At 43.6% G+C, this 27862-nt stretch overlaps 1 protein-coding gene across 1 annotated transcript; it reads left to right on the top strand.

Annotated features, from left to right (window-relative positions):
• The first annotated feature begins 7769 nt into the window (after window positions 1-7769).
• FNTA (farnesyltransferase, CAAX box, subunit alpha) lies at window positions 7770-27279 on the top strand. Its single transcript, XM_077274406.1, has 9 exons — window positions 7770-8158; window positions 8319-8404; window positions 11003-11117; window positions 12721-12825; window positions 18814-18940; window positions 19090-19238; window positions 21427-21489; window positions 22209-22380; window positions 26731-27279. Exons 1-9 carry the CDS (start codon window positions 7785-7787, stop codon window positions 26869-26871), a joined length of 1332 nt encoding a protein of 443 aa, XP_077130521.1. The 5' UTR covers window positions 7770-7784; the 3' UTR covers window positions 26872-27279.
• Window positions 27280-27862: the final 583 nt, after the last annotated feature.

The raw sequence follows: 27862 nt of genomic DNA, 5'->3' as shown, positions 1-27862 counted from the left end.
CAAATTTTTCAAGAAAACCATGATTTTTATGCAGGAAAATGCTCCTTCACATGCATCAAAGTATTCCACTGCTTGGCTAGGTATTTTTTGGGCCAGTCTTGATGTTTAAAATAATGTGTCTTATTCAGTGGTGGTCAAATTTTATCCTTTTGTATCTTGACCATATTTTTTAGCACAGAACACCTGAGCTGCCAATGTTATCTGTCTCCTGGCTTCTTCTGGTGTGTCAGGTGACTACTACAGCCAATCAGGGGTAGAGTGTGTACCTGCTATACATAGTGGAGAATTCCCACACAGAGATTATGCAATATATAGTTCACTTGGTAATAAATGTATACTGTATGCCACCAATAAAAAATTACATGGTAATGTAAACTCATTTTTACCCATTATAGATAATGTGAAGCAGAAAAGAGCAAAGAAGCATTCATTTAACTAGTGATTCTTTAAAAATCCACAAGGACTGAACCCTGTTGCTTTAAATATTTATCAGATGTTATGTTAGGCCTCATAAAGACATTTGTTCATCAGTGTTTTGGTTCCGATTTTCATCAGTGTTTGTCAGTGTATCGGTTTTAACCATCAGAATTTCATCAATGAATTTTCACTGATGAAAAAAAAACAGAAAAACTTCTATCCATTACAATGTTCCATCCGTGTACCATCCAGGATTTTCATAGACACACTCTGATAAAATAACAAATATGTCTTCATGATTTTTTGTGGACCAATCAGTTTGTATAAAAAGACATACATGTGAACAGCCTCATAGAATATAATTGGTACATATTCTATCCGTCAAAAACACAAAACAAATACGTGACTCGCGGATGTCCGAATGAGGCCTTAGTACTGAACTGGTAGGGAGTTTTTAATTCTTCTAATCAATCCATATATTCAACCAGGAAACTGCAAAACTGAAAAGAACATGAATTGTAGAAAGAATAAATTTGAGCATGGTGAAAGGAATTAAAGAGGTTATCCAGTCCAAATTGGTAAGTCCACTCTGTGTGACTGCAAACTTATGATTCCCCCAGCACACACACTTTGCGCTGTGGGGACTCGCCGGTTTCTGATCTGGGACTGGAGGGTATGTTTGAGTTATACATACTTGTATTGAACAAGGCCACGCTCTGTCTAGTGATGCAGCCGATCAGTGGACGTTACCGAGTGTGTATGGAGAGCGAGGTGGCGCCGACTGGTCGGGAGTATGTATAACTTGCACATACTCTCCGGTCCCGGGTCAGAAACTAGCGAATAACCCACAGCACAGAGCATGTGTGCGTGGGGGGATTCATAATTCTGCACTCAACCAGAGTGACTGCAGGCTTATCGATTTGGACCAGACAACCCCCTTTAAGTGTGTGTGCGGGGGGAGGTCTATGATATCATATTGCAAACTCATTCACAAAGTATAGACCATTTCTATGAGGAAAGAGCAGAAGAAATCTATTACTAGCAAAAGTAAATGTGGAAAATGATGAGTACGAATTAAAATCATTGCCATGTGGTCTGATTAAAACAGAGTCTTCCACCTTAGAAACTTTTGCAATTTCCATTTACTGCACTTTATATTGATGTGGTTAATAAGATGCTCAATCTCTGAACTCTGCATAGGCACAAGTAGAATAATACAACATGAATAATGCAGACCACATAATATTACTTTTAGGCCTCATTTGCTCATCTTAGTTTTGTTGCAGTTCTTCATGATTTTTCTTTAATAGGAACTGGTAATGCATTCTAAAGAGAGGTAAAGTATAAAATAATTACCGTACTTATAATGTAACCCTGAAACCTCTGATTATAGTAAGGACTTGTTCAAATGAGCATATTTTATGTACATGTGCAGTCCATGTTAAAATCGGACTGCCAGCAAACCCATGTTATTGATGAGGGCAGTCTATATGAAAGTATTATTACACGTATCCAGAGTCCATGTGGAAAAAAAATGACAGCATATATTGTTTTGCATGAGACTCTCCTATGCAAGTCTATGCCTGTTGAAAAAAAGTGTATCCCTTATGGATCTGTATTGCATCCCATTTTTACAGATACAGTGGGTACGGAAAGTATTCAGACCTCTTAAAATTTTTCACTCTTTGTTTCATTGCAGATATTTGATAAATTCAAAAAAGTTCTTTTTTTCTCATTAATGTACACTCTGCACCCCATCTTGACTGAAAAAAAAAACTGAAATATAGAATTTTTTGCATATTTATTAAAAAAGAAAAACTGAAATATCACATGTTCATAAGTATTCAGACCAGAGGTTTAGCTAGGGTTTTGGCTCGGGGGGGCGAAGCTTCTGAGTGGGCCCCTAACCAGGTAACCTTGATTACAACTCGGTGATGCGCCCTAATGGTGGAGAAGAATCTCAGCAGATGACTGCAATGTTACTGAAGATAATCTCTATATAAAGACCAATATTGATATTACCGCCATATGGTCAGTGGTAGATACCAGTCCTACTGAACATATGAGATCACTGCACAGTTACAGATGGTGACTTACTACTAACGTTCTTTCTGATGGAATCGTTCATTTTTCCCGTCTTTTCCGTCTGGCCCAGACCGACATGACAACTTCTTCCAGCCACGACTCAGCTGCAGAGAATACAACAAAGACACGTTTCACTTCTCATATTCCAGCTATCACCATCTATTCCCAACCTGCACAAACTCCTCATCCTGCTGATACCCCATTACTGAGCCGCTGCTACCGTATGTGTCCCTATTACTGCACCTGATACCCCAATACTGAGCCGCTGCTGCCGTATGTGTCCCTATTACTGCACCTGATACCCCAATACTGAGCCGCTGCTGCCGTATGGGACCCTATTACTGCACCTGATACCTCAATGCTGAGCCGCTGCTGCCGTATGTGTCCCTATTACTGCACCTGATACCCCAATACTGAGCCGCTGCTGCTGTATGTGTCCCTATTACTGCACCTGCTGTGTGGTTCACTCTGCCCTCTAAATGCTAAAGCACCCCTCTATAATATAGTAATGCCGGGTGCAAGTGCCCTAGAAAACAGTGTCCATATTTTGCCCCCTAGAAAGTAATATTGCCCTGTGTGCCCCTTTGATAGTCACAGTAACCTGAGTACCCCTATAACAATAAGTGAATAAGTGCCCACTTTACATTTAATAATGTCCCGAGTCTCCCCCCTGTACAGCTCCCCTATACACAGTATAATGCCCCCTCACTGTATAGTACCACCCAAACAGTATACTGACCCCTTAGTAGCCTCCAAACTGTTTGATGGCTCCAACACTGTATGATGGCCCTTTCACTGTAATCCTCACACTGTATGATGCCCCTCTAGATAGCCTCCATATAGTATAATGCACCAGATCGTCCTAAATATAGTATAATGCACCAGATAGTCCTCAATATAGTATAATGCACTCCCCATAGGGCTACTCTATATTGTATAATGCACCCCCCATAGGCAGACTATAGCACAAGGCAGCACCCATAGGCAGACTCTGTAGTATAAAGCAGCACCCCATAGGCAGACCCTGTAGTATAAGGCAGCCCCCATAGGCAGACCCTGTAGTATAAAGCAGCACCCCCATAGGCAGACCTTGTAGTATAAGGCAGTACCCCCAAAGGCAGACCCTGTAGTATAAGGCAGCATCCCCATAGTCAGACCCTGTAGTATAAGGCAGCACCCCGTAGTATAAGGCAGCACCCCCATAGGCAGACCCTGTAGTACAAGGCAGCACTCCATAGGCAGACCCTGTAGTATAAGGCAGCACCCCATAGGCAGACCCTATAGTATAAGGCAGCACCCCCATAGGCAGACCCTGTAGTATAAGGTAGCACCCCATAGGTACACCCTGTAGTATAAGACAGTACCCCAATTGGCAGACCTTGTAGTATAAGGCAGCTCCCTGCAGGCAGACCCTGTAGTATAAAGCAGTGCTCCCATAGGCAGACCATGTACTATAAGGCAGCACCCCCATAGGCAGACCCTGTACTATAAGGCAGCACCTCTATAGGCAGACCCTGTAGTATAAGACAGTACCCCTATAGGCAAACCCTGTAGTATAAGACAGCACCCCCATAGGCAGACCCTGTACTATAAGGCAGCACCCCCTATAGGCAGACCCTGTAATATAAGACAGTACCACCCCCATAGGCAGACCCTGTAGTATAAGGTAGACCCCCCATAGGCAGACCCTGTAGTATTAGGCAGCACCCCATAAAAAAATAAATACTCACCTCTATTCTTCCTGGTTCCTGCGCTGCTCTGAGCGTCCGCTCATCTCCTGACCGGGCGCCGGGCAGTAACGTCATCGCGCCCGCTGTCAGCGTTGGCGACGTCAGACGCTGAAAGGGGGATGATGGGGGAAGGAGCGCAGCTCTCCTTCCCTCATCATTGTGGTCAGCTGTATCGGCTAAATACTGGTACGGCTGACCTTGCGATGACAGGCGGGGGGCCCACTGATAGCAGCGGGGCCCCCCGCCTGCTCAGGGAACCCATAGCGGCTGGCGGCAGAGCAGGGAGATCAATTCTCTCTTCTCTGCCGCAGAAGGTAACTGTATCGGCGCTCTGCGCGTGCCGATTCAGTTACAGTAGCGTAGCTCAGGGTGGGCTCTCTGAGCACCAGGCCCGGGGCACCCGCACCCTCTGCCCCCGGTAGCTATGCTACTGGTTTAAAATGATCACAAGAACGGTGACCAAAAATCCCAGGACCACACAGGGGAACTGTTAAATATGCTTATTTCGCACATTTATTTAATCAGGACTCTTTACCAGATGCGATACTCTTAAAGAAAAATGTCATGATATTTTCATAAAAAATTTAGTGGTTTATTGGATTGTCCACGAAAAAAACACATTGCAGCAAAACATAAAACAGGTGAAGTAGTTGCAAAGAGATTGTCCATTTGAGATTCTGAATGGTAAATGGCATCTGTCTTTGTCATGGAGTAGAACTCATCATGGCTACCAGCTGTTCATTTCTTCTGTGAGTAGTCTGAAGTCCGTGGAGAATGAAGGAGAGAAGGCCCAAGGTGACAGGCCTCATGTGACTGCCCCCACCTCCTAGGAGACGTGATGATATATGTCCCATAGAACACGTGTTCTCTCTATATGGTGTTAACTATTAGGCTGCCGTCACACTATCAGTATTTGGTCAGTATTTTAAATCAGTATTTGTAAGCCAAAACCAGGAGCGGGTGATAAATGCAGAAGTGGTGCATATGTTTCTATTATACTTTTCCTCTAATTGTTCTACTCCTGGCTTTGGTTTACAAATACTGATGGAAAAAAAATGACCAAATATTGCTAGTGTGACGGCAGCCTAACTCTGAGCTACATATACAGAAATAGCTTTTGTAATGTCAGCGAGAGACAATGTGCTCAGTACAGAATTGAGAATAAGAATAATTCAATTAATAATTAATATTTAAAGGGAACCTGTCACCCCCAAAATCGAAGGTGAGCTAAGCCAACCGGCATCAGGGGCTTATCTACAGCATTCTGGAATGCTGTAGATAAGCCCCCAATGTATCCTGAAAGATGAGAAAAAGATGTTAGATTATACTCACCCAGGGGCGTTCCCCGCTGCGGTCCGGGGCCTCCCATCTTCTTACGATGACGTCCTCTTGTTGTATTCACGCTGCGGCTCTGGCGCAGGTGTACTGATTTGCCCTGTTGAGGGCAGAGCAAAGTACTGCAGTGAGCAGGCACCGGGAAAGGTCAGAGAGGCTCGGCGCCTGCGCACTGACGAAGGAAGGTATTCCGAAACACACGTCAGGGTACGCGGTGACGGGACGTGGTGACTCTTAAAGGTATATTACATATATTTTCATCGTTATTTCCCTCTGGTTGTTTGCACCTTTGCACCTTATTTTTGAATAGCATTATTGCGGTGTTCGTATGATTGGTGGTATTTTATGGTCTTATACTTGGTTGTTTAAGCTCTTACACTGTGCACGTTATTTTTGGGACATTTTCAATTAATAGTGTACATTTTTGAATAGAGTGATTGATTTACTAATATTGCACATCATATATTTTTTTTTACTTACATTGATTTTGTCCACTTTTACATTTTTTTTTAAATTTTTATATTAATATTTTTGTGATGCACGAATAGGGAATATAGCTTGAAAATAATATATTTGGGTTCACCATTTTATATCTGATATGGTTTTTGTTTTTTATTATATATACTTGTAACCCTGTCTTAATACGCGTACATATTTTATTATTTTTATTATTTACCATTTCTACCTTATAAAGGCATTTTTTAATTGACTTTCTGCTTGTGATACACTTTTTGGCTATTCATGTTTTCGGTTGGTGTGGTTGGTCACCAACAGTGTGTGCCAACCTTGTGAAGACTTACAGAAAATGTTTGACCTTTGTCATTGCCAACAAAGGATATATAACAAAATATTGAGATGAACTTTTGTTAATGACCAAATACTTATTTTCCACCATAATCTGTAAAATAAATCTTGCCAAATCAGACAAGGTGATTTTCTGGATGTTTTCTCATTTTGACTCTCATAGTTGTGGTCTATCTATGATGTCAATTACAGTCCTCTCTCATCTTTTTAAATGGGAGAGCTTGCACAATTGGTGGCTGACTACTTTTTTCCCCACTGTAGATATTATATAGCTATCCTGTAGATATATAATTTCAAAAGCCCCCTAAATATAATAAACTTGCATCCTTTAGTGCATTTAATGTGACACTAAAGCTTGTTTAGCCATATTTAACATAATAAATAATTTTAATAAAACGGCATGGAGTGCCCCCAATTTTTGATAACCAGCAAAGGTAAAGCAGACAGCTGTGAGATGATATTATCAGACTGGAAAGGTCCCTGGTTATTGGGCCCTTCTCATCCTAAAAATACCAGGACGCAGCTGCCCCAGAAATGGTGCAACAAATAAGATGCGCCAATTCTGGCACTTCGCCTTGGCTCGTCCCAATTGCCCTGGATCGTCGTCACCCCCACTACTAATCCAGAAATTAGAAAATAATACACACACACGCCACCTTTTTATTCACGTATGTATTTACAAATACTTGTTTTTTGGCATTTGTGTCCACAATTTTGTATGAAAATCCACAGAATTGCGCCTAGAATTTGACCCAATCTGTGACAGGTATTTTTGGGTGTAAAAGGTGGCAACCATAGCTGGAAGTTGTGGATTGGTAAGGATTCCTATAAGGCCACATTCACACTAGCAGTGTTTGGTCAGTATTTTACCTCAGTATCTGTAAACCAAAACCAGGAGTGGGTGATAAATACAGAAGTGGAGCATTTGTTTCTATTATACTTCTCCTCTGATTGTTCCCCTCCTGGTTTTGGCTTACACATACTGAGGTAAAACACTGACCAAATACTGAGGTAAAATACTGACCAAGTACTGAATGCGTGAACATAGTCTTAGGAAAGGGGGCAGAAGAGGCCGGGAGACCAGCTGTACTTTAATTACTGAGAGAAGTAGATGTTTCTTAGCTGGTGTTAAGAAAGTGGAGTCCTTGCCTACACTATCCAGTTACAGGCTACTGAAAAATGAGAAGTGAATGCGGACTAGTTGCTATTGGCTACTATTCTGCTTTCCTTTTGCATGCTCCCCTGTTATAATTGCAAAAAACTATTGCATAGCGGAAACAATCAGTATTTTGCAGCCTACTTTTTAATGGTTTTCACGCAGCAAAGCAACCAGCTAAAAAGTGAGAAAAACATTGGCAGATTTTATAAGTAGTAGTTAGAACATATTTATGGTGTTGGAAACCTTAGGTCACAATGACATGGAGCCTCACAGGTGTGAATCAGACACACATCCTCGTCATGCTTCATTATCCACTAGTGCTCTCAGGTCTTCAACAAAATGGCGCCAACAGCAGACCTCGGCAGAACCCAGGTTATCCCCCTGCCGGCCGCAGTGCGATGGGCTGCTCCGGGCTCAGGCTGATAGCGCAGCTTCCTCTTCCACTTTGCTCTCAGTGGCGGGTGAGGATGCAGTCCCCTGGAGAGGAGGATGGAGAGGTTGCCGGCCAGAGGGCAGGAGCGCCAGACGAGGAGGGCGCGCAGTACAAGGAGTATCCTCAGGACGTAGACGGGGCCGGCGACTGTGAGCTGGATTACGAGCGGCTGTTTGAGCGCTACATTCCCTACAGGTACTGCCACCTGGACTGTCCGGACTGCTTTCTCCTAGCTGTATGCTCCATAGGCTTGTTGTGTGACGGTGTGCGCGCCCGGGGCGCCGCTTGTACAAGGTGGAGCGCCCCTTAACCTCTGTCACTATAACGCACGTATGCATGTCTGCTGTCTCCGCAGGGATCGGAAAGAATGGGCAGATGTTACACCGGTTCCGCAGGACGATGGCCCGAGCCCAGTAGTGCAGATCGTGTACAGTGAGAAGTGTGAGTGCGCCATTATGGGGGGCGGCATCTGTGGTGCCACTTGTGGGGGACACCACTGCTAGAAAGCTCTGGAAGCATAGATGATCCATAAGTGCGTGTCCCTGTGTGCAGGTCATCACTTACTGGTTTGCTCTCCGCTGTTATATATGTCTCAGGCCTACTTCTGCTGTATCCATGCAAAATGTAAAAAAATCCCACTAACACTTATTAGAAAAGGTCTGGTTCTCCAGGGGTTAACGTGGCTTTGCTCTCATGTAGTGCTGCTGTGTTTGGTAGGTTAGGCCTTGTGACAGTGGGAACTGTTAGAGAAGGAATGATTCTCTCAGTACTATCATTATTGCTATGACTAGGAAGTGGTTGGAGGGATATTACTTCTCTTCAGTACAGACCACTGAGACCCCTGCCGGTCCTGCCGATAACGGGGCTCTTTAGGACAGACCACTGAGACCCCTGCCGATAACGGGGCTCTTTAGGACAGACCACTGAGACCCCTGCCGGTCCTGCCGATAACGGGGCTCTTCAGGACAGACCACTGAGACCCCTGGTGGACCTGCCGATAACGGGTCTCTTCAGGACAGACCACTGAGACTCCTGCCGATGACGGGGCTCTTTAGGACAGACCACTGAGACCCCTGCCGGTCCTGCCGATAACGGGGCTCTTTAGGACAGACCACTGAGACCCCTGCCGGTCCTGCCGATAACGGGGCTCTTCAGGACAGACCACTGAGACTCCTGCCGATGACGGGGCTCTTCAGGACAGACCACTGAGACCCCTGCCGCCCCTGCCGATGACGGGGCTCTTCAGGACAGACCACTGAGACCCCTGCCGCCCCTGCCGATGACGGGGCTCTTCAGGACAGACCACTGAGACCCCTGCCGATGACGGGGCTCTTCAGGACAGACCACTGAGACCCCTGCCGATGACGGGGCTCTTCAGGACAGACCACTGAGACCCCTGCCGATGACGGGGCTCTTCAGGACAGACCACTGAGACCCCTGCCGCTCCTGCCGATGACGGGGCTCTTCAGGACAGACCACTGAGACCCCTGCCGATGACGGGGCTCTTCAGGACAGACCACTGAGACCCCTGCCGCCCCTGCCGATGACGGGGCTCTTCAGGACAGACCACTGAGACCCCTGCCGCTCCTGCCGATGACGGGGCTCTTCAGGACAGACCACTGAGACCCCTGCCGCTCCTGCCGATGACGGGGCTCTTCAGGACAGACCACTGAGACCCCTGCCGCTCCTGCCGATGACGGGGCTCTTCAGGACAGACCACTGAGACCCCTGCCGCTCCTGCCGATGACGGGGCTCTTCAGGACAGACCACTGAGACCCCTGCCGCTCCTGCCGATGACGGGGCTCTTCAGGACAGACCACTGAGACCCCTGCCGCTCCTGCCGATGACGGGGCTCTTCAGGACAGACCACTGAGACCCCTGCCGCTCCTGCCGATGACGGGGCTCTTCAGGACAGACCACTGAGACCCCTGCCGCTCCTGCCGATGACGGGGCTCTTCAGGACAGACCACTGAGACCCCTGCCGCTCCTGCCGATGACGGGGCTCTTCAGGACAGACCACTGAGACCCCTGCCGCTCCTGCCGATGACGGGGCTCTTCAGGACAGACCACTGAGACCCCTGCCGCTCCTGCCGATGACGGGGCTCTTCAGGACAGACCACTGAGACCCCTGCCGCTCCTGCCGATGACGGGGCTCTTCAGGACAGACCACTGAGACCCCTGCCGCTCCTGCCGATGACGGGGCTCTTCAGGACAGACCACTGAGACCCCTGCCGCTCCTGCCGATGACGGGGCTCTTCAGGACAGACCACTGAGACCCCTGCCGCTCCTGCCGATGACGGGGCTCTTCAGTCCTCTGGATGAAGCAATGGATGAGTTTGCACACCACTGCTCCGTTTATCATCTATGCCTCTGAGCTTTGTTCTTGGCGGTCTACGTTGCTCCCATTAAAGGGTTATTTCAGTTTCTGAATACACCTGGCTGCGTTTTTTTATTTTTTTTTAGAGTGCCTCACTCTCCCATCCCACGTCCAGCCTTATGGCTTTGCCCCTGATTCTGGTGGCTATTGTCTGCAGCGCTGATTTCAGCACTGCAGCCAATCAGTGAGCTGAGCGTACTGGGCAGAGCCGCAAACCTCAGTTATTGGCTACAGCGCAGTTGTCGATATCCGCTCCCGGGACTTGGTGTTGGACGCGCGGAGGGTGAGTAATGCACGGCTTGTTATTTTAAAGCAAACTGCAAGTGGGGGATAATGGTTTTCTGAAACCGTAAAAGCCCTTTATCAATGGATCCATCACATATGCATTCTCAGATAATGATATTTATATAGCACCAGCATATTCCACAGCGCTTTACAATTAAGCGGGGACGTGTACTAATAACGACATTACAGAGTAACCCAGCTCACCAGGTACAAGCCTACAATCTATAACTACAAATGGGGACCCCCAAAGCTCTGTTCTGGACTGTAGGGTTCTCCGAGACAGACATCTAGTAATGAGCAGTTATGGGGGGCTGCAGTGATTTTTGTTTTGCACATATTTCAGTGCAGGGCTAATAATGTGACCTCTCCCTTTCCAGTCCGTGATGTTTATGACTACTTCCGGGCTGTTCTTCAGCGAGATGAGAGGAGTGAGAGAGCTTTTCAGCTGACAGGTGATGCCATCGAACTGAATGCTGCGAACTACACAGTGTGGTGAGTATCATGCAGTATGATGGGTTTCCAGGCTCCAGAAAAACTGGTCCTATTGATTGTCTGGGTAGGAAAAGCTCTGACATGAACCAGTCTTTTCATTGTGCTAACTTTCACTTCTTGAGGCTGAGTTCACACAAGCATGTGAAAAATCATCTGTGTTTCATCCAGAAAACTCGGATGATATATAGATTTTTTTTTATTCCCCCTCAGATATAATCTGTACAATGCGTTTTTTGTTTTTTTTGTTTTTACAGCCATAACTAGTAATAATTTACAACATCACTTAGTTTCCTGCTAAAGAACTGCAAATTATCCATAAAAATCTAATTCTATATGGCTCCATATGACAGGATGATTTTTTTTTTTGTACAATAGACTTGAACGGGTGAGTCTCATCCAACACGTGAAAGCAGCTAATGCGTGCTGCAATTTTTATTTTTATTTTTTCCATGCAGATTGTCAGTGGGGAATAAAACAATTTCATCTGTACTGCCTTTTTGAATACCAAAGGTGCGAGTGTTTTTAAAAAAAAAAAAAGCACTGGGACAAATACAATCGTGTGAAGCTACCTTTAGGGTATGTGCCCACTATCCGGAACTGGCAGCACTTTGGACGCATCAGATATTCACTGCCTCCAAAGTTCTGCCATCTATTGAACACAGGTGAATCCTCTGTGATCACTGAACCGTGTGGATTCACCACGTCCGATACACTGTATGGGTGAAATTTCTCTTGCGGGTTGGATGCTGCACAAGTACACAGCGTCCAACCCACAGCGCTTACTGATAGTGGGCACGTACCCTAAGGAGGGTGGCCATATTTGTTCATTGCGGTGACTAATATTTCAGTAACCTTTTCCGAAAAGGTATTGATTCTTGTTGGCAGTTGAGAAAGTAGCTTTCTATATTGTGCTATAACTAATCATGCGAAGTCCCTCTTCTCTAAGCTCTACTTGTCATCTAGAGAATATCCATCTTCTGTTTCGTAGCTGATATGCAATAGGGACTTTAGGAAGGGGGTAACTTTTTTTTTTTTTTTTTTTTTTTTTGAGACATATTTCCAAAGCCTGCTGTTGGGCAGGATTTCTAATATATTCTCTGCTTCTTCATACTTTACTGTGGGAAGCATTGGTATACATAGAGTATTTCTTGGTTCTCGTACTTTTTCTGTAGAAATTACTATTCTTAAACATAGGTTAAAAAGTAGGTTGTACATCCTTCTGTATATACAATATCCCAAACATTTCACCCAGACAGTAATGCATGTTCTCCTATATCTGTTTTGCTACCCTTACCCATAAATCCAGCAGTTGGTGCAAAATAGGCCATATTCAAAAAGATATGTATGTGGAGTCTTATATGAAAGTGTTTGGCCACTTTAACACTTGATGATTTTCATAAATGTCTGGTGACAAGTACATAGCATGTCCTATTAATTTGAAGCATCTAAGCAGTCAAAATAAATGGAAATATTTTTGTGGCATTCTGTATGGTTGTGTGTTTTTTTTTTTTTTTTTTTTTTAATCACTTTTTCTGAGCAGATGAGGAGCACATTAATTTTTACCTTATTGTGTAGTAACAGTTGAATCTATTTTGTTTCTTAGGCACTACAGAAGAGTACTCTTGCAAGCTCTGAAGAAAGACCTACAAGAAGAAATGAACTATATAACAGCAATAATTGAGGACCAGCCAAAAAATTACCAAGTCTGGTAAGAGTAGATAGGATATTGCTCTGTTTACTGAATATAGCCAACACATCCAGCCTAGAGGATACTATTAAAAATTAAATACTATTAAAAATTAACTTTTAATTAAATCGTAGCTTAAAAATTCAACAGAGCAGCAAGAGACCAAATCCAAACTTAACACCTACTATCAGGATACTACAAGCCACAGAAAAGTATTCCCATCATTTAGTAAGAATGCTAGCTAATGTACCTGACTAGTGATGCTAGGACTAAATGAGTATAGTGTCACAGTACAACAAAGTGAATGAAAAAGAGAGAAACATCGTGGATCTCAATCAGTTGAAATCCAGACTGATGTCTTGTGGCTGTTCGACAGCCGCAACAAATGCAGGCATTGTCTAATAAACAGGCAATCCCTGCATGTGTTGCGGCTGTCAAACAGCAGCGAGACATGCAGCCGCTGCGTCTCGTGCCTTTTTTTCGAGCACACCAAAAATGCTCGATTATGACACGAGCGTGCTCTGATAACACCTTATCTGAGCACGCTTGTTCATCAAACTGTCTTTGCTGAAATATAGATTTTCTGTTAATTGTGAAATTTGAAAATGGATGATTAGTCCTTGAGGAGAATGAAACACATTTCTCTTATAATATATATTACATCATTTCTTATTTTTATGTGCAATATTGACTTATAAAATAAAAATTAAATTGACGGTTACTCTTTAAAGGGAATCTGTCACCCCATTTTTGGCCTATAAGCTAAAGCCACCAGCATCAGGGGCTTATCTACAGCATTACAGAATGCTGTAGATAAGCCCCCTATATAACCTGAAAGATGAGAAAATGTTAGATTATACTCACCCACGGGCGGTCCCGTTTCGGTCCGGTCCAATGGGCGTCACGGTCCGGATCCAGCACCTCCCATCTTCATACAATGTCGTCCTCTTCTTTGCTTCCTGCCGTGGCTCCGGCGCAGGTGTACTTTATCTGCCCTGTTGAGGGGAGGGCAGAGCAAAGTACTGCAGTACTGTGCACTGCAGTACCTTGCTCTGCCCTCAACAGGGCAGATAAAGTACACCTGCGCCGGAGCCGCGGCAGGAAGAAAAGAAGAGGACGACATCGTATGAAGATGGGAGGCGCTGGACCCGGACCGCGACGTCCATCGGACTGGACCAAAACGGGACATCGGCATTACAGAATGCTGTAGATAAGCCCCTGATGCCGGTGGCCTTAGCTTATAAGCCAATTTTGGGGTGACAGATTCCCTTTAACCCCTTAATCCCATATGACGTACTATCCCGTCAAGGTGACCTGGGACTTAATTCCCAGTGATGGGATAGTACGTCATATGCGATCGGCCGCGCTCACGGGGGGAGCGCGGCCGACCGCGGCCGGGTGTCAGCTGACTATCGCAGCTGACATCCGGCACTATGTGCCAGGAGCAGTCACGGACCGCCCCCGGCACATTAACCCCCGGCACACTGCGATCAAACATGATCACAGTGTACCGGCGGTATAGGGAAGCATCGTGCAGGGAGGGGGCTCCCTGCGTGCTTCCCTGAGACCCCCGGAGCAACGCGATGTAATCGCGTTGCTCCGAGGGTCTCTTACCTCCTCCTCCCTGCAGCAGGCCCGGATCCAAGATGGTCGCGGCATCCGGGTCTTGCAGGGCGGTGGCTTCACTGCGCCTGCTCAGAGCAGGCGCCGGGAAGCCTCCAGGAGCTGTGCACGTCAGATTGCCGATCTGACACAGTGCACAGCAAAGTGTCAGATCGGCGATCTTGCACTATAACATCATGCCCCCCCTGGGGCAATGTTATAGTGTAAAAAAAAAAAAAAAAATTCCCCCCCAAAAAAATATATTATTTTTTTTTATTATTTAGATAAAGAAATGTATTTATAGGAACAAAAGTACACATATTTAGTATCGCCGCGTCCGTAGCGACCCGACCTATAAAATTGTCCCACTAGTTAACCCCTTCAGTGAACACCGTAAAAAAAAAAAAAGAGGAGGCAAAAAACAACGCTTTATTATCATACTGCCAAATAAAAAGTGGAATAACACGCGATCAAACAGACGGATATAAATAACCATGGTACCGCTGAAAACGTCATCTTGTCCTGCAAAAAACGAGCCGCCATACAGCGTCATCAAAGAAAAAATAAAAAAGTTATAGTCCTCAGAATAAAGCGATGCAAAAATAATTATTTTTTCTATAAAATAGTTTTTATCGTATAAAAGCACCAAAACATAAAAAAAATGATATGAATGAGGTATCGCTGTAATCGTACTGACCCAAAGAATAAAACTGCTTTATCCATTTTACCAAACGCGGAACAGTATAAACGCCTCCCCCAAAAGAAATTCATGAATAGCTGGTTTTTGGTCATTCTGCCTCACAAAAATCGGAATAAAAAGCGATCAAAAAATGTCACGTGCCCGAAAATGTTACCAATAAAAACGTCAACTCGTCCCGCAAAAAACAAGACCTCACATGACTCTGTGGACCAAAATATGGAAAAATTATAGCTCTCAAAATGTGGTAACGCAAAAAATATTTTTTGCAATAAAAAGCGTCTTTCAGTGTGTGACGGCTGCCAATCATAAAAATCCGCTAAAAAACCCGCTATAAAAGTAAGTGAAACCCCCCTTCATCACCCCCTAAGGGTGAGTGTCCACTGTCAGGAAACGCTGCTTGTTTGACGCTGCAGCGTCAAACACGCAGCGTCCAGATGTTCCAGCATAGTGGAGGGGATTTGTTGAAATCCCGTGTCCACTATGCGTGGAAACCCGCACGCGGCGGCCCTGCGACTCCGGACATGCTGCGCGTCTTTTCAGATCGCAGCATGTCCGTACACCTTGCGGGGACGCAGCGTCCCCGCAAGGCATATCACAGGGCCCTATGGCGAGGGGTGCGATGATCCCGGATGTGTACTGTACACATCCGGCACCATCGCGTCCCGGAAAGGGGGCGGGGCTTATACCGCCGGCCATCCTGAGCGTGGACACGCAGCCTTAGTTAGCGGAAAATAAAAAAAATGTATTTATTTCCATTTTCCCGTTAGGGTTAGGGTTGGGGCTAAAGTTAGGGTTAGGGCTAAAGTTAGGGTTTGGATTACATTTACGGTTGGGATTAGGGTTGGGATTAGAGTTAGAGATGTGTCAGGGTTAGGGGTGTGGTTAGGGTTAGGCTACTTTCACACTAGCGTTAACTGCAATACGTCGCAAATGCGTCGTTTTGCCGAAAAAACGCATCCTGCAAAAGTTCTTGCAGGATGCGTTTTTTGAGCATTGACTAACATTAGCGACGCATTTGCGACGCATTGCCACACGTCGCAACCGTCGTGCGACGGTTGCGCCGTGCTGTGGCGGACCGTCGGGAGCAAAAAACGTTACATGTAACGTTTTTTGCTCCCGACGGTCCGCTTTTTCCGACCGCGCATGCGCGGCCGGAACTCCGCCCCCACCTCCCCGCACTTCCCCGCACCTCACAATGGGGCAGCGGATGCGCTGGAAAAATGCATCCGCTGCCCCCGTTGTGCGGCGGAGACAGCGCTAGCGTCGGGGACCTCGGCCCGACGCACCGCGACGGGCCGAGCCCGACGCTAGTGTGAAAGTAGCCTTACCGTTGGGATTAGGGTTAGGGGTGTGTTTGGATTAGGGTTTCAGTTAGCATTGGGGAGTTTCCACTGTTCAGGCACATCAGGGGCTCTCCAAACATGGCGACATGGCGTCCGATCTCAATTCCAGCCAATTCTGCGTTGAAAAAGTAAAACAGTGCTCCTTCCCTTCCGAGCTCTCCCGTGCGCCCAAACAGGGGTTTACCCCCACATATGGGGTATCAGCGTACTCGGGACAAATTGGACAACAACTTTTCGGGTCCAAGTTCTCTTGTTATCCTTGGGAAAATAAAAATTTGGGGGGCTAAAAATCATTTTTGTGGGAAAAAAAAAGGATTTTTTTTATTTTCATGGCTCTGCGTTGTAAACTGTAGTGAAACACTTTGGGGTTCAAAGTTCTCACAACACATCTAGATAAGTTCCTTGGGAGGTCTAGTTTCCAATATGGGGTCACTTGTGGGGGGTTTCCACTGTTTGGGTACATCAGGGGCTCTGCAAATGCAACGTGACGCCTGCTGACCAATCCATCTAAGTCTGCATTCCAAATGGCGCTCCTTCCCTTCCGAGCTCTGCCATGCGCCCAAACAGTGGTTTACCCCCACATATGGGGTATCAGCGTACTCAGGACAAATTGTACAACAACTTTTGGGGTCCATTTTCTCCTGTTGCCCTTGGTAAAATAAAACACATTGGAGCTGAAATAAATTTTGTGTGAAAAAAAGTTAAATGTTCATTTTTATTTAAACATTCCAAAAATTCTTGTGAAACACCTGAAGGGTTAATAAACTTCTTGAATGTGGTTTTGTGCACCTTGAGGGGTGCAGTTTTTAGAATGGTGTCATACTTAGAAAATACCCATCATATAGACCCCTCAAAATGACTTCAAATGAGATGTGGTCCCTAAAAAAAAGAAATGGTGTTGTAAAAATGAGAAATTTCTGGTTAACTTTTAACCCTTATAACTCCCTAACAAAAAAAAAATTTTGGTTCCAAAATTGTGCTGATGTAAAGTAGACATGTGGGAAATGTTACTTACTAAGTATTTTGCGTGACATATCTCTGTGATTTAGGCCATATTAACACTTTGCGGTTTTTACCGCGGATCCGCGGCGATTTTGATGCTGCGGGTCCGCAGCAGTTTCCATTGCGTTTACATTAACATGTAAACCCTATGGAACCCGCTAACCGCAGTGCACATACTGCGGGAAAAACCACGCAGAAACGCAGCGGTTTACATCCTGCAGCATGTCACTTCTTTGTGCAGAATCGCAGCGATTCTGCACCCATAGAAATGCATTGTTCCGCTTACTTCCCGCATGGGACTGTGCCCACGATGCGGGAAGTAAGTGGATAATGTGCAGACTCTCCTCCAGGCCCTGGGAAGCATAAATAGTGTGTAAAAAAAAAAAAAAAATGCTATACTCACCTCTCAGCACTGCACGCGGCCGTCCCGTCTCAGTTGCTGTGCGAGCAGGACCTGTGGTGATGTCGCGGTCACATGACTGTGATGACGCCGCGGTCACATGACCGTGACGTCACGAAGGTCCTTCTCGGCACAGCATCTTTGGAACCGGAGTGCCGCGTGCAGCGCCGAGGAGATCCGGACATCAGAGGGTGAGTATAACCAATTTTTATTATTTTTAACATTCCTATTGATGCTGCATATTGCTGCATATGCAGCATCAATAGCATAGGCGGAAACCCGCAGCGGAAACCGTGGAACAAACCGCGATAAATCTGCAGGGATAACCGCAGCGGTTTTGCCCTGCAGATTTATCAAATCCGCTGCGGGAGAACCCGCAGAGGTCACCCGCAAAGTGTGAACATGGCCTTAAGGGCATAAAAATTCAAAGTTGGAAAATTACGACATTTTCAAAATTTTTGCCAAATTTCCGTTTTTTTTCACAAATAAACGCAAGTTATATCGAAGAAATTTTACCACTATCATGAAGTACAATATGTCACGAGAAAACAATGTCAGAATCGCTAAGATCTGTTGAAGCGTTCCAGAGTTATAACCTCATAAAGGGACAGTGGTCAGAATTGTAAAAACTGGCCCGGTCATTAACGTGCAAACCACCCTCGGGGGTTAAGGGGTTGACCCACAATATATATTTTAATCAATAGATTTCAGAGCAAGTTCCACAATTTGGATGTGTTTAAAAAAAAAAAAATAAATAAATAAAATTAAAAATAAGGTCCCCTGTGCAGGAATGTGGTCTGTACATACCGATACCACAGATCTTGGGTAGCAGAAGAATATATATTACTCAGTGTTTATCGACCTGATAAAGGATTTTAAGGATTCTAGATCTTGTAATATTTTGTTTTTTCTAGATAAAGTCCTATTTTTACATTATTCCTAGTATTATTTTACCTTTGTAGGCACCACAGAAGAGTCCTGGTTGAATTGCTAAAAGATCCATCTGAAGAACTTGATTTTGTGGCAGATATCTTAAACCAGGACGCCAAAAACTATCATGCTTGGCAGCACAGGCAGTGGGTCATTCAGGTACTGTGTTAGTGAGCAATGGAACAATTACCCTTTAGCTCGCTTTAGCCAGCAATCACATCTCGTGCCCCTACACATTTTTGTAATACTTCTCTACAAGGCATGACTAGTAACAAATGTCTGTTTGTACTCTTTATTTAATTTTCTAGGAATTCAATTTATGGGATGGTGAATTACAGTACGTTGACCTTTTGTTGGCCAGAGATCTCCGAAACAACTCTGCATGGAACCAAAGATACTTTATTATTTCTAATACGTCTGGGTATAGCAATCCCCAGATCCTAGAAAGAGAGGTCCAGTAAGTGAGATTTTATCCTGTTTGACTGCTATAAATACATGCAATATTTATAATTGGTAGTATTTCTGCTAATTGGTAAAGGCAAGTACAAGACTTTTCTGGATGTTGATGCTGTAACAATTTAACAAAATAGTGGTTTTCTCCAAGAGATGGCAAAATGAAGGCTAATAGTAGGACTGTCCATTAGCTACATCCTCAAAGAGCACTGTCAGGGAAAAGTACAGATTGGACGTAGACTATACTGTTTACCGCACCATCATTGCCCCTGCTGTACAGCATTAATATTTGTGCACTGTATAATACTGTTACGTGTTCACTATTCTGTGGGCATGATTTTTACAAAACCGACACAGTGGATATATCTAAATATCATAATCGCTAACTGACCCTACAAAAGTTTGGAGCACGGAGCCCCAGAGGAAAATAGTACTAGAATGATACTCATAATGATATAAAATTAAAATTTTATTCATGATTAAAAACTAGATATTAGACAGATGCTTATAGGTATGTGATGAGGACACAAATGATTAGAACGTCACCATCAAAAACAGTATATAGGGCATGTACTCTTATTACAAAGCCCAAAAGAGTTTGTTTTTGTTTTTCTCCATGTTACATACATAAACAACAAACAGCCAATCCCATGTGAATAGTTGGCAAGACTAAGAGATCAATGTATAAAACGAAATATTTTATTGAGTATTCCATAAAACAAAATTAGAGAATGTTAAAAGCCACAAACCAATCCTACACAAAATACCCTGTAGGGGGAACCCCAGCACTATGCAACAGATGTAGTAATAAAAATAAATATAAAAACCACTGGAGCCCTGTGATGAAGTAGCAGTCCTGAACAGAGTGATGAAAAATAATAAATGCAAAAATATCAGAACAAATACATCAATAGAATCTTAGAATAAGAATAACCGTACAGGGACAAGGGCACTAATATCAAGTGTGGGATAAAAGTATGGCCAAGGTATAAGGGGTAGTTAAGGTGAATAGGAGCCTGCAGCATCCCTATGCAAATCAACACCTAAAAATACACATGGAGGCTAAAATCAGCCCCACTGACGACATAAATGTAATGTGAAATGCACAATAGAAAGCCGTAATACCTTGAGCACTTGGACCAAACTGAAGATAATGGTGGACAGTCCGGGTGTTCCCCTCACCTCCCCATTATCTCCAGTTTGGTCCAAGAGCTCAGGGTATTACGGCTTTCTATTGTGTATTTTATATCTGAGATTGACAGCGGCATTTAACATGTTAACATCTGCGGGTGGTTCACGATTCCACCCGTGGCTCTTAGGGGCACAAGTCGGCTAATAAAATCAGCTGTCATGTGCCTGAGAAGATGCTGGTTTAATGCCAGAGCCCGCATCAAAGAGGGCGAGTCAACCTATGACATGCCTATACGTCCTAGGTCATAAAGGGGTTAAAGTGTAACCATCGTTTTAATTATTTCATAAGTAATACACATGACAATAAGAGACTTTGTTAATATATATATATATATATATATCAAAGAAATCTGTTCCTTTCTCCTCCTGGATTGATCTTTCGCTTTCAAATTTTTCAATTCTGAGGTAAAATGTGTATCCAGAGAAGACCGAATGTTACATTACTGAGAGCGATGAGTTTCTACTGATAAAATTCTATGTGAACGGGAGGAGCTTGGAATTAAAGGCAGTGCTCCTCCTCTGTGGTCTACACGGAATCTTACTAATAGTAAGTTCCATCTCCTATCTCAGGAATGTAAAAATCTGTCTTCACTGAATACAAATTTTACCTGAGAATTTGGAAAGTGTATGATGAGCCCTGACAGAAAAGGCCGATTTCCCTGATAAGGTATATTACAAAGTTGCTTGTTTTCATGTGTTACCATTTCTAAAATTAAAAATGTAAACTACAGTTGCTCTTTACAGAGCCATTGCAGCCACAGGTTTCCCCACCCAGCACCGGCCTCTGTAGATAATGAGCTTTCGCTCCATCTAAAGATTGTGGTGCAGGGAGGCAGAAGCTAGGGAAGTGCTCTGTGACACTCCGAGGACGTAACCTCATTTGCAAACTTCCTTGAAGGTATTTTATATTATATAATATATATTTTTTTTTTATAGCTCAAATATTTTCACTAGTTTTAACAATGTTTGTTATAAATTATGTAGACTCCTTTATCCCCCAGGTATGCTCTAGCGATGATCAAGGTTGCTCCTCATAATGAGAGTGCTTGGAACTACTTGCGAGGGTAAGTCCGTGGAATTGTTATATGTAGTATAATTGCAGTTGTTTGCCCTAAGCAATTCTGATGACTTTTTTTTTATATTAGAATTGCAATTAACTTTCCCCTCCTTTTTCAAGGGCTTCGGCAATTCCATTGTATACACTAATGGGAATTGATTTTTCTCCTAGATATTGTTTGTAATGTCTATAATATTGCTATTTATCAGTTTATAAAATGTGAAATCTTCAATTTTAGATTTCTAAAAGCAAGTGCCAAATTGAATATTACTCTATTTTATGATCACTTTTTCATATTCCCCCCCCCCCCCTTTTTGCGTGTTTATTTGCATTTATAATGCATTGTCAACCGCCTTAAGTTTCTTTTCAGGTACGATAGTATATAAAAGCAATGCCAAGGGTAGACCATCTCCCCTTGCATGGGGAAGACCAGGATTAATCAGTTATGGGGCTCAGGTACACTGAGGCAAAGGGTAGGGCTGTACAAACAATATTCCTAAGTATGAGAATACCCTTTTCTAAGTAATAATGGACCAGTAATAATGCATATATTCTGTACAAAGAAAGACCCTGAAAATAACAGGAGTAAGTGAAAGGCAAGTTCCCATGAAAGGTGTTTCTGAGAGTTAGGGGTACATCGGGAGGTCTGCTTGATGTGCATGGGGTGTATAGAAGTCATTTTCATTATTACAGAAGTCTTACTTGCAACCAATATGTTTGTTTTAGAATATTACAAGATCGAGGCATGTCGGATTATCCAAGCCTGTTGGAGCAAATTCAGACTTTGCAGCAAACGCACAGCTCTCCACTTCTCGTGGCCTTTCTGATAGATTTATATGATGACATGTTAGAGAAAAAATGTGACAACACAGAAGAAATCTTGAAACAAGCACTAGAGGTTTGTGCTATTTTTTTCGTTTAATTCTGGAAAAAGTGTAAATCCTTGTTTTGGCTTAGTTCTGATTTACTATATACTAGTATACAAGTAGGTTGGTGAAACATGGACATTAATAGACAAAGAAGTTGATTGTATTAGTTCTGTCTATAAGTTATTCTTAGAGGGTGAAATAAAGACAGTGATAAGCAGACCAATGTTCTCTCATTCAGATAGTCCAGGGGAGTACAACCTTCATGAGCCTGAGGGCTACATTATTATATTGCACCAACCCCTTGGGCTGCAATATTCCTAAAGTATTAACTTCTGATAAATTTACTGAAAGTATTTGCCATAAATGACTAACGTGCTGGATCCATTTATAGGGCTCCCACCTATCGGGAAGGTAGCGGTACCCTTCTCATGGGCTTGCAGTCCAGAGAGGAAGATGCAATGCATACAGCTTCCCTTCTCCATAGACTACAATTAATATAACGGTACTCATACATGGCCGCTTCTTCACCTCATCTACTCCTTTCTGTGCTATATCAGTCAGGACTCATCCGTTCTGACAAAAATATGGCTGTCACAGAAATCCTGACTCGGCATACATTCATAGTTACTAGTCCATATGGAGCTACACACCCCTTCCCGACCTGTGACACAGCGTATGCGTCATGAAAGTCAGTGCCAATCTGACCTGTGACGCATATGCTGCGTCACAGAATGATCGCGTCCCTGCAGATCGGGTGAAAGGATTAACTGTAATTTCACCCAACCTGCAGGGACAGGGGGAGTGGTACTTCAGCCTAGGAGGGGTGGCTCCCCCCCCCGTGGCTACGATCGCTCTGATTGGCTGTTGAAAGTGACGTTTCACTTTCAATCAGAGCAATCGTAATATTTCACCAATGAAAATTGTTTAAATATTACAATCCAGCCATGGCCGATGCTGCAATATCGGCCATGGCTGGAGACCGCGATCTGCCTCCGCCACCCATCCACTGCCCCCGTCCTCCGCTCCCCTCCGTCCTCCTGTCCACTCCCCCGCAGTCCGATCTCACCCCCCTACCCCCTCGGTCCCATCCCACCTCCGCATACTTACCGACCTCCGGTGTCCCTCCCGGTGTCTGTTCTTCTGCATGGGCACCACCATCTTTCATGTGCAGTGCGCCCGCCGAATCGGCCGGCCGATTCATTCCAGGTACATTTTGATCACTGTGATTGGTTATGTCACAGTGATCAAAATATAAAAAATAATGAACAAACCTCCCCCTTTATCGCCCCCCCTAGGTAGAGACAATAATAAAATAAAGTATATTTACTTTTATTTTTCCACTAGGGTTAAGGGTTAGAATTCGGCTATGTGCCCACAGTGCGGATTTGGCTGCGGATCCGCAGCAGTTTTCCATCACGTTTACAGTACCATGTAAACGTATGGAAAACCAAATCCGCTGTGCCCATGGTGCGGAAAACACAGCGCAGAAACACTGCGTTGTATTTTCCGCAGCATGTCAATTCTTTGTGTGGATTCCGCAGCGTTTTACACCTGTTCCACAGGTGAAATCCACGGTAAATCCGCAGGTAAAACGCAGTGCGTTTTACATGCGGATTTTTCAAAAACTGCGGAAAAATCCTCTCACGAATCCACAACGTGGGCACATAGCTTTAGGGTTGGAAATAGGGTTAAGAGTAGGGTTAGGGGTGTGTTAGGGTTAGGCTTGTGGTTAGGGTTATGGTTAGGGTTGGGATTAGGGTTAGGGGTGTGTTGGGGTTAGGGATGTGATTAGGGTTATGGCTAGAGTTGGGGTTAGTGTTGGAGTTAGAATTGAGGGGTTTCCACTGTTTAGGCACATCAGGGGTCTTCAAGCGCGACATGGCGCCACCATTGATTCCAGCCAATCTTGCGTTCAAAAAGTCAAATGGTGCTCCCTCCCTTCCAAGCCCCAACGTGCACCCAAACAGTGGTTTACCCAAAACATATGAGGGCTTTAGCGTACTCAGGGAAACAACTTTGGGGGTCTAATTTCTCCTGCTACCCTTGGGAAAATAACACAATGGGGGCTAAAAAATTATTTTTGAGGAAAGAAAAATGATTTTTTATTTTCACGGCTCTGCGTTATAAACTTCTGTGAAGCACTTGGGGGTTTAAAGTAGTCACTGCACATCTAGATTAGTTCCTTGGGAGGTCTAGTTTCCAAAATGGGGTCACATGTGGGGGGGCTCCAATGTTTAGGCACACGGGGGCTCTCCAAACGCGACATGGTGTCCGCTAACGATTGGAGCTAATTTTTCATTCAAAAGTCAAATGGCGCTCCTTCCCTTCTGAGCTATGCCATGCGCCAAAACAGTGGCTTACCCCCACATAAGGGGTATCGGCGTACTCAGGAAAAATTGTACAATAACTTTCGGGGTCCAGTTTCTCCGTTTACCCTTGGGAAAATAAAAAAAAAATTGTTGCTAAAAGATCATTTTTGTGACTAAAAAGTTAAATGTTCATTTTTTCCTTCCATGTTGCTTCTGCTGTGAAGCACCTGAAGGGTTAATAAACTTCTTGTATGTGGTTTTGAGCACCTTGAGGGGTGCAGTTTTTAGAATGGTGTCACTTTTGGGTATTTTCAGCCATATAGACCCCTCAAACTAACTTCAAATGTGAGGTGGTCCCTAAAAAAAAAAAAAAAAAAAGTTTTGAAAATTTTGTTGTAAAAATTAGAAATCGCTGGTCAAAGTTTACCCCTTTTAACTCACTAGCAAAAAAAAATTTTGTTTCCAAAATTGTGCTGATGTAAAGTAGACGTGGGTAATGTTGTTTATTAACTATTTTGTGTCACATAACTCTCTGGTTTAACAGAATAAAAATAAAAAATTTGAAAATTGCGAAATTTTCGCTTAATTTCCAAATTTTTTTCACAAATAAATGCAAAAATTATCGACCTAAATTTACTACTAACATGAAGCCCAATATGTCATGAAAAAACAGTCTCAGAACCGCTAGGATCCATTGAAGCGTTCCTGAGTTATTACCTCATAAAGGGACACTGGTCAGAATTGCAAAAAATGGCCAGTTCATTAAGGTCAAAAATAGGCTGGGTCATGAAGGGGTTAAAGCCAGATTAAAAATATTGGAATATATTATTATGTTTTGTTTTTTTGTACTCTTTACACAGGCAAAAAAAATCTACAGCAATTGTAGAATTCTGTTATTTTTATGACTTTCATCATGCAAGATGAATTATATTTTTAAACAAGCAATGCCATATATATTTTACACTTGGCGAATTGAAAAAAGGAGTGGTTTAATATTTATGCTTAGTTTCCCTGGGGGATTTAAACCTATGATCACTTGATTGCTGATGTAATACACTGCAGAACTGTCAGGACTTTATAGGAGTACAGAGATTGCTGACTTCATTAAGCCCCCAGCTGCCATGACCATCCATCAGCACACCACAATACTATCTTAGATTGGCTGCGGTACTGTGGGTTAAAATGCCTCAAATACCTTTTTGTTGCAGTTACAGGCGGGTATGAGCTGTATTACAGAACGTACTCGTTACGTGTGGAACGGGTTAGAGTCCCCAGTATTCACGAGTGCCTGGCATTGACCGTACATATAGAGCGTTGTAACAGTTATCACCTATTCATTACCTAGGTGATAACAAGTAGAAGGTGGAAATTGTGTCCCCCATTTTAGGAAGAATGGAATGGAGAAGCTAGTCATGTATGTGTCCTGCTGCCCCATACATGGCTATGAGAATGTAGATAATGGAAGGTTGCCTAGCACTACACCAAGAGTGGCTATCTTCATCTGTATCATAGACTTGATTAGAGCAGCAGGGCATAAATATAATCTATGGCTCTATTCTGTGCATTCTGGATGTGGCCTTGCGACCAGGGAGAACTAAGTGCGTTTTCAGTATGGCCAAGCACTGAATTTTATTTTTAAATAACTCTGCGGCGGTCAGAGGCAATAGTCACAAGCTCTTAATGTAAGGGTATGACAGCCTTGTTCTGGCTCTTATAGACTTCTATTAAGAAGTGACTTCCAGTCTGCCCATTAAACACTGGAGCGATCGGGCAGGTCACAAGCTGCAGGAGATGACCGGAGCAAGTGCCAAAGACAGCAAAAGGCGGCGGCTGGTAAGTATTTTACCAAGGGCAGGGAACGTGCATTAGTGACACCACTCCGGTGGTGAAATAATACATTAACGCCAGAGTGGTTACATGAGACATTCCTAACCTCTGCATTTATTTCACTTGACCATTGTATCTCATTCAGCTGTTAATTAAACATTTTTATTTTATTTTGCTGTAAATTGAATTGTGCAATGTAAAGTCCATGAATTTTTTTTAATACAAGATGCTATGTCGTCTTAGCTTTGTGACATCCTGGCAAAAGAGAAGGACACCATTAGGAAAGAATACTGGCGATACATCGGGCGGTCTCTACAAGCAAAATATGATACAAACCCGTCACAGACAGAAGAGTTTAACTCTGTGGAAAATGAAGTGCAATGAAATTTGACTACTTAACATATTTTCATATTTTACAAGTATATAAAACTAATGTCACTGATTAATCTTACTAATGCTCTTACATGACCCCTGTAATAGTCTAAAGGCTGACCAAGTTCTGTGTAACTGCTCCGGCAGCACACGTTGCTCTTTGTGACAATTGCATTTTGAAGTTTAACAATTAGCTTTGCAATTCACCGTGGCTTCAATAGAAGTGAACATTCATCTGTAAAAAATCTGCCACCTTTTAAATCCTGTACTGGTTTCTAGTAGCATTAAAGGTTAATTAGTGCATGCAAATAACAGATATGCAATATTAATAGAAGTTCCAAAAAGGGGCATATGAAGGTCCTTGTAGTGTGCTTGATACATACTGTAGAAGTATTACAAATATACTATTTTAAAGAGTCATTAATTTATTTATTTTTTTTGGTCTATAATTCTGAGCAGGCCTGTTTTTTCTCCAGGTCTTGACCCCTCCCTACCCCTAAATTTCCTACATGATCACTCAAAAGATGCCTGAGAAGTGTGTGCTTCTCACTCCTGATGTGCTCACCAATAGCTGAAAAGGTGGCAGGGGTCTAAGGACCTGGACCTCCACCCATCTGCTTAGAATTAGACAGTATAAATTTAAAATTAGAAATAAAAATAAGCCAATTTTTCCTTTATTATTTTTTTTGTAAGAGATTGATTTCTTGATCTTGAATAGTAATACCCTAATTGATGTGGTTATGTGCGGACATATGTGGCTCACTGTCCATAACTTGAGTTACTTTCTAAATATGTCATCTAGATATACATGGATCTTGATCCACACAATGACAACACTCACCTATGAGCATTCTTACAAAGACCACCATATACCTGGCGGCCTTAAAGGGAACCTGTCACCCCAAAATCGAAGATGAACTAAGACCATCGGCATCTGGGGCTTATCTACAGTATACTGTAATGCTGTAGATAAGCCCCCGATGTATCCTGAAAGATGAGACCT

Source organism: Ranitomeya variabilis, chromosome 1 (assembly GCF_051348905.1).
Source record: "Ranitomeya variabilis isolate aRanVar5 chromosome 1, aRanVar5.hap1, whole genome shotgun sequence".
In the NCBI taxonomy this organism is placed as follows: Eukaryota; Metazoa; Chordata; class Amphibia; order Anura; family Dendrobatidae; genus Ranitomeya; species Ranitomeya variabilis.
The sequence above is the reverse complement of the archived record's forward strand: the minus strand, read 5'-3'. Positions and strand labels throughout refer to the sequence as shown.

Coding starts and splice junctions, on each gene's coding strand:
- FNTA (XM_077274406.1), top strand. CDS start 7,785: ATGACATGGAGCCTCACAGGTGTGAATCAGACACACATCCTCGTCATG. Junction 8,159..8,318: donor GAGCGCTACATTCCCTACAG/GTACTGCCACCT, acceptor CTGTCTCCGCAG/GGATCGGAAAGAATGGGCAG. Junction 21,490..22,208: donor GCTTGGAACTACTTGCGAGG/GTAAGTCCGTGG, acceptor TGTTTGTTTTAG/AATATTACAAGATCGAGGCA.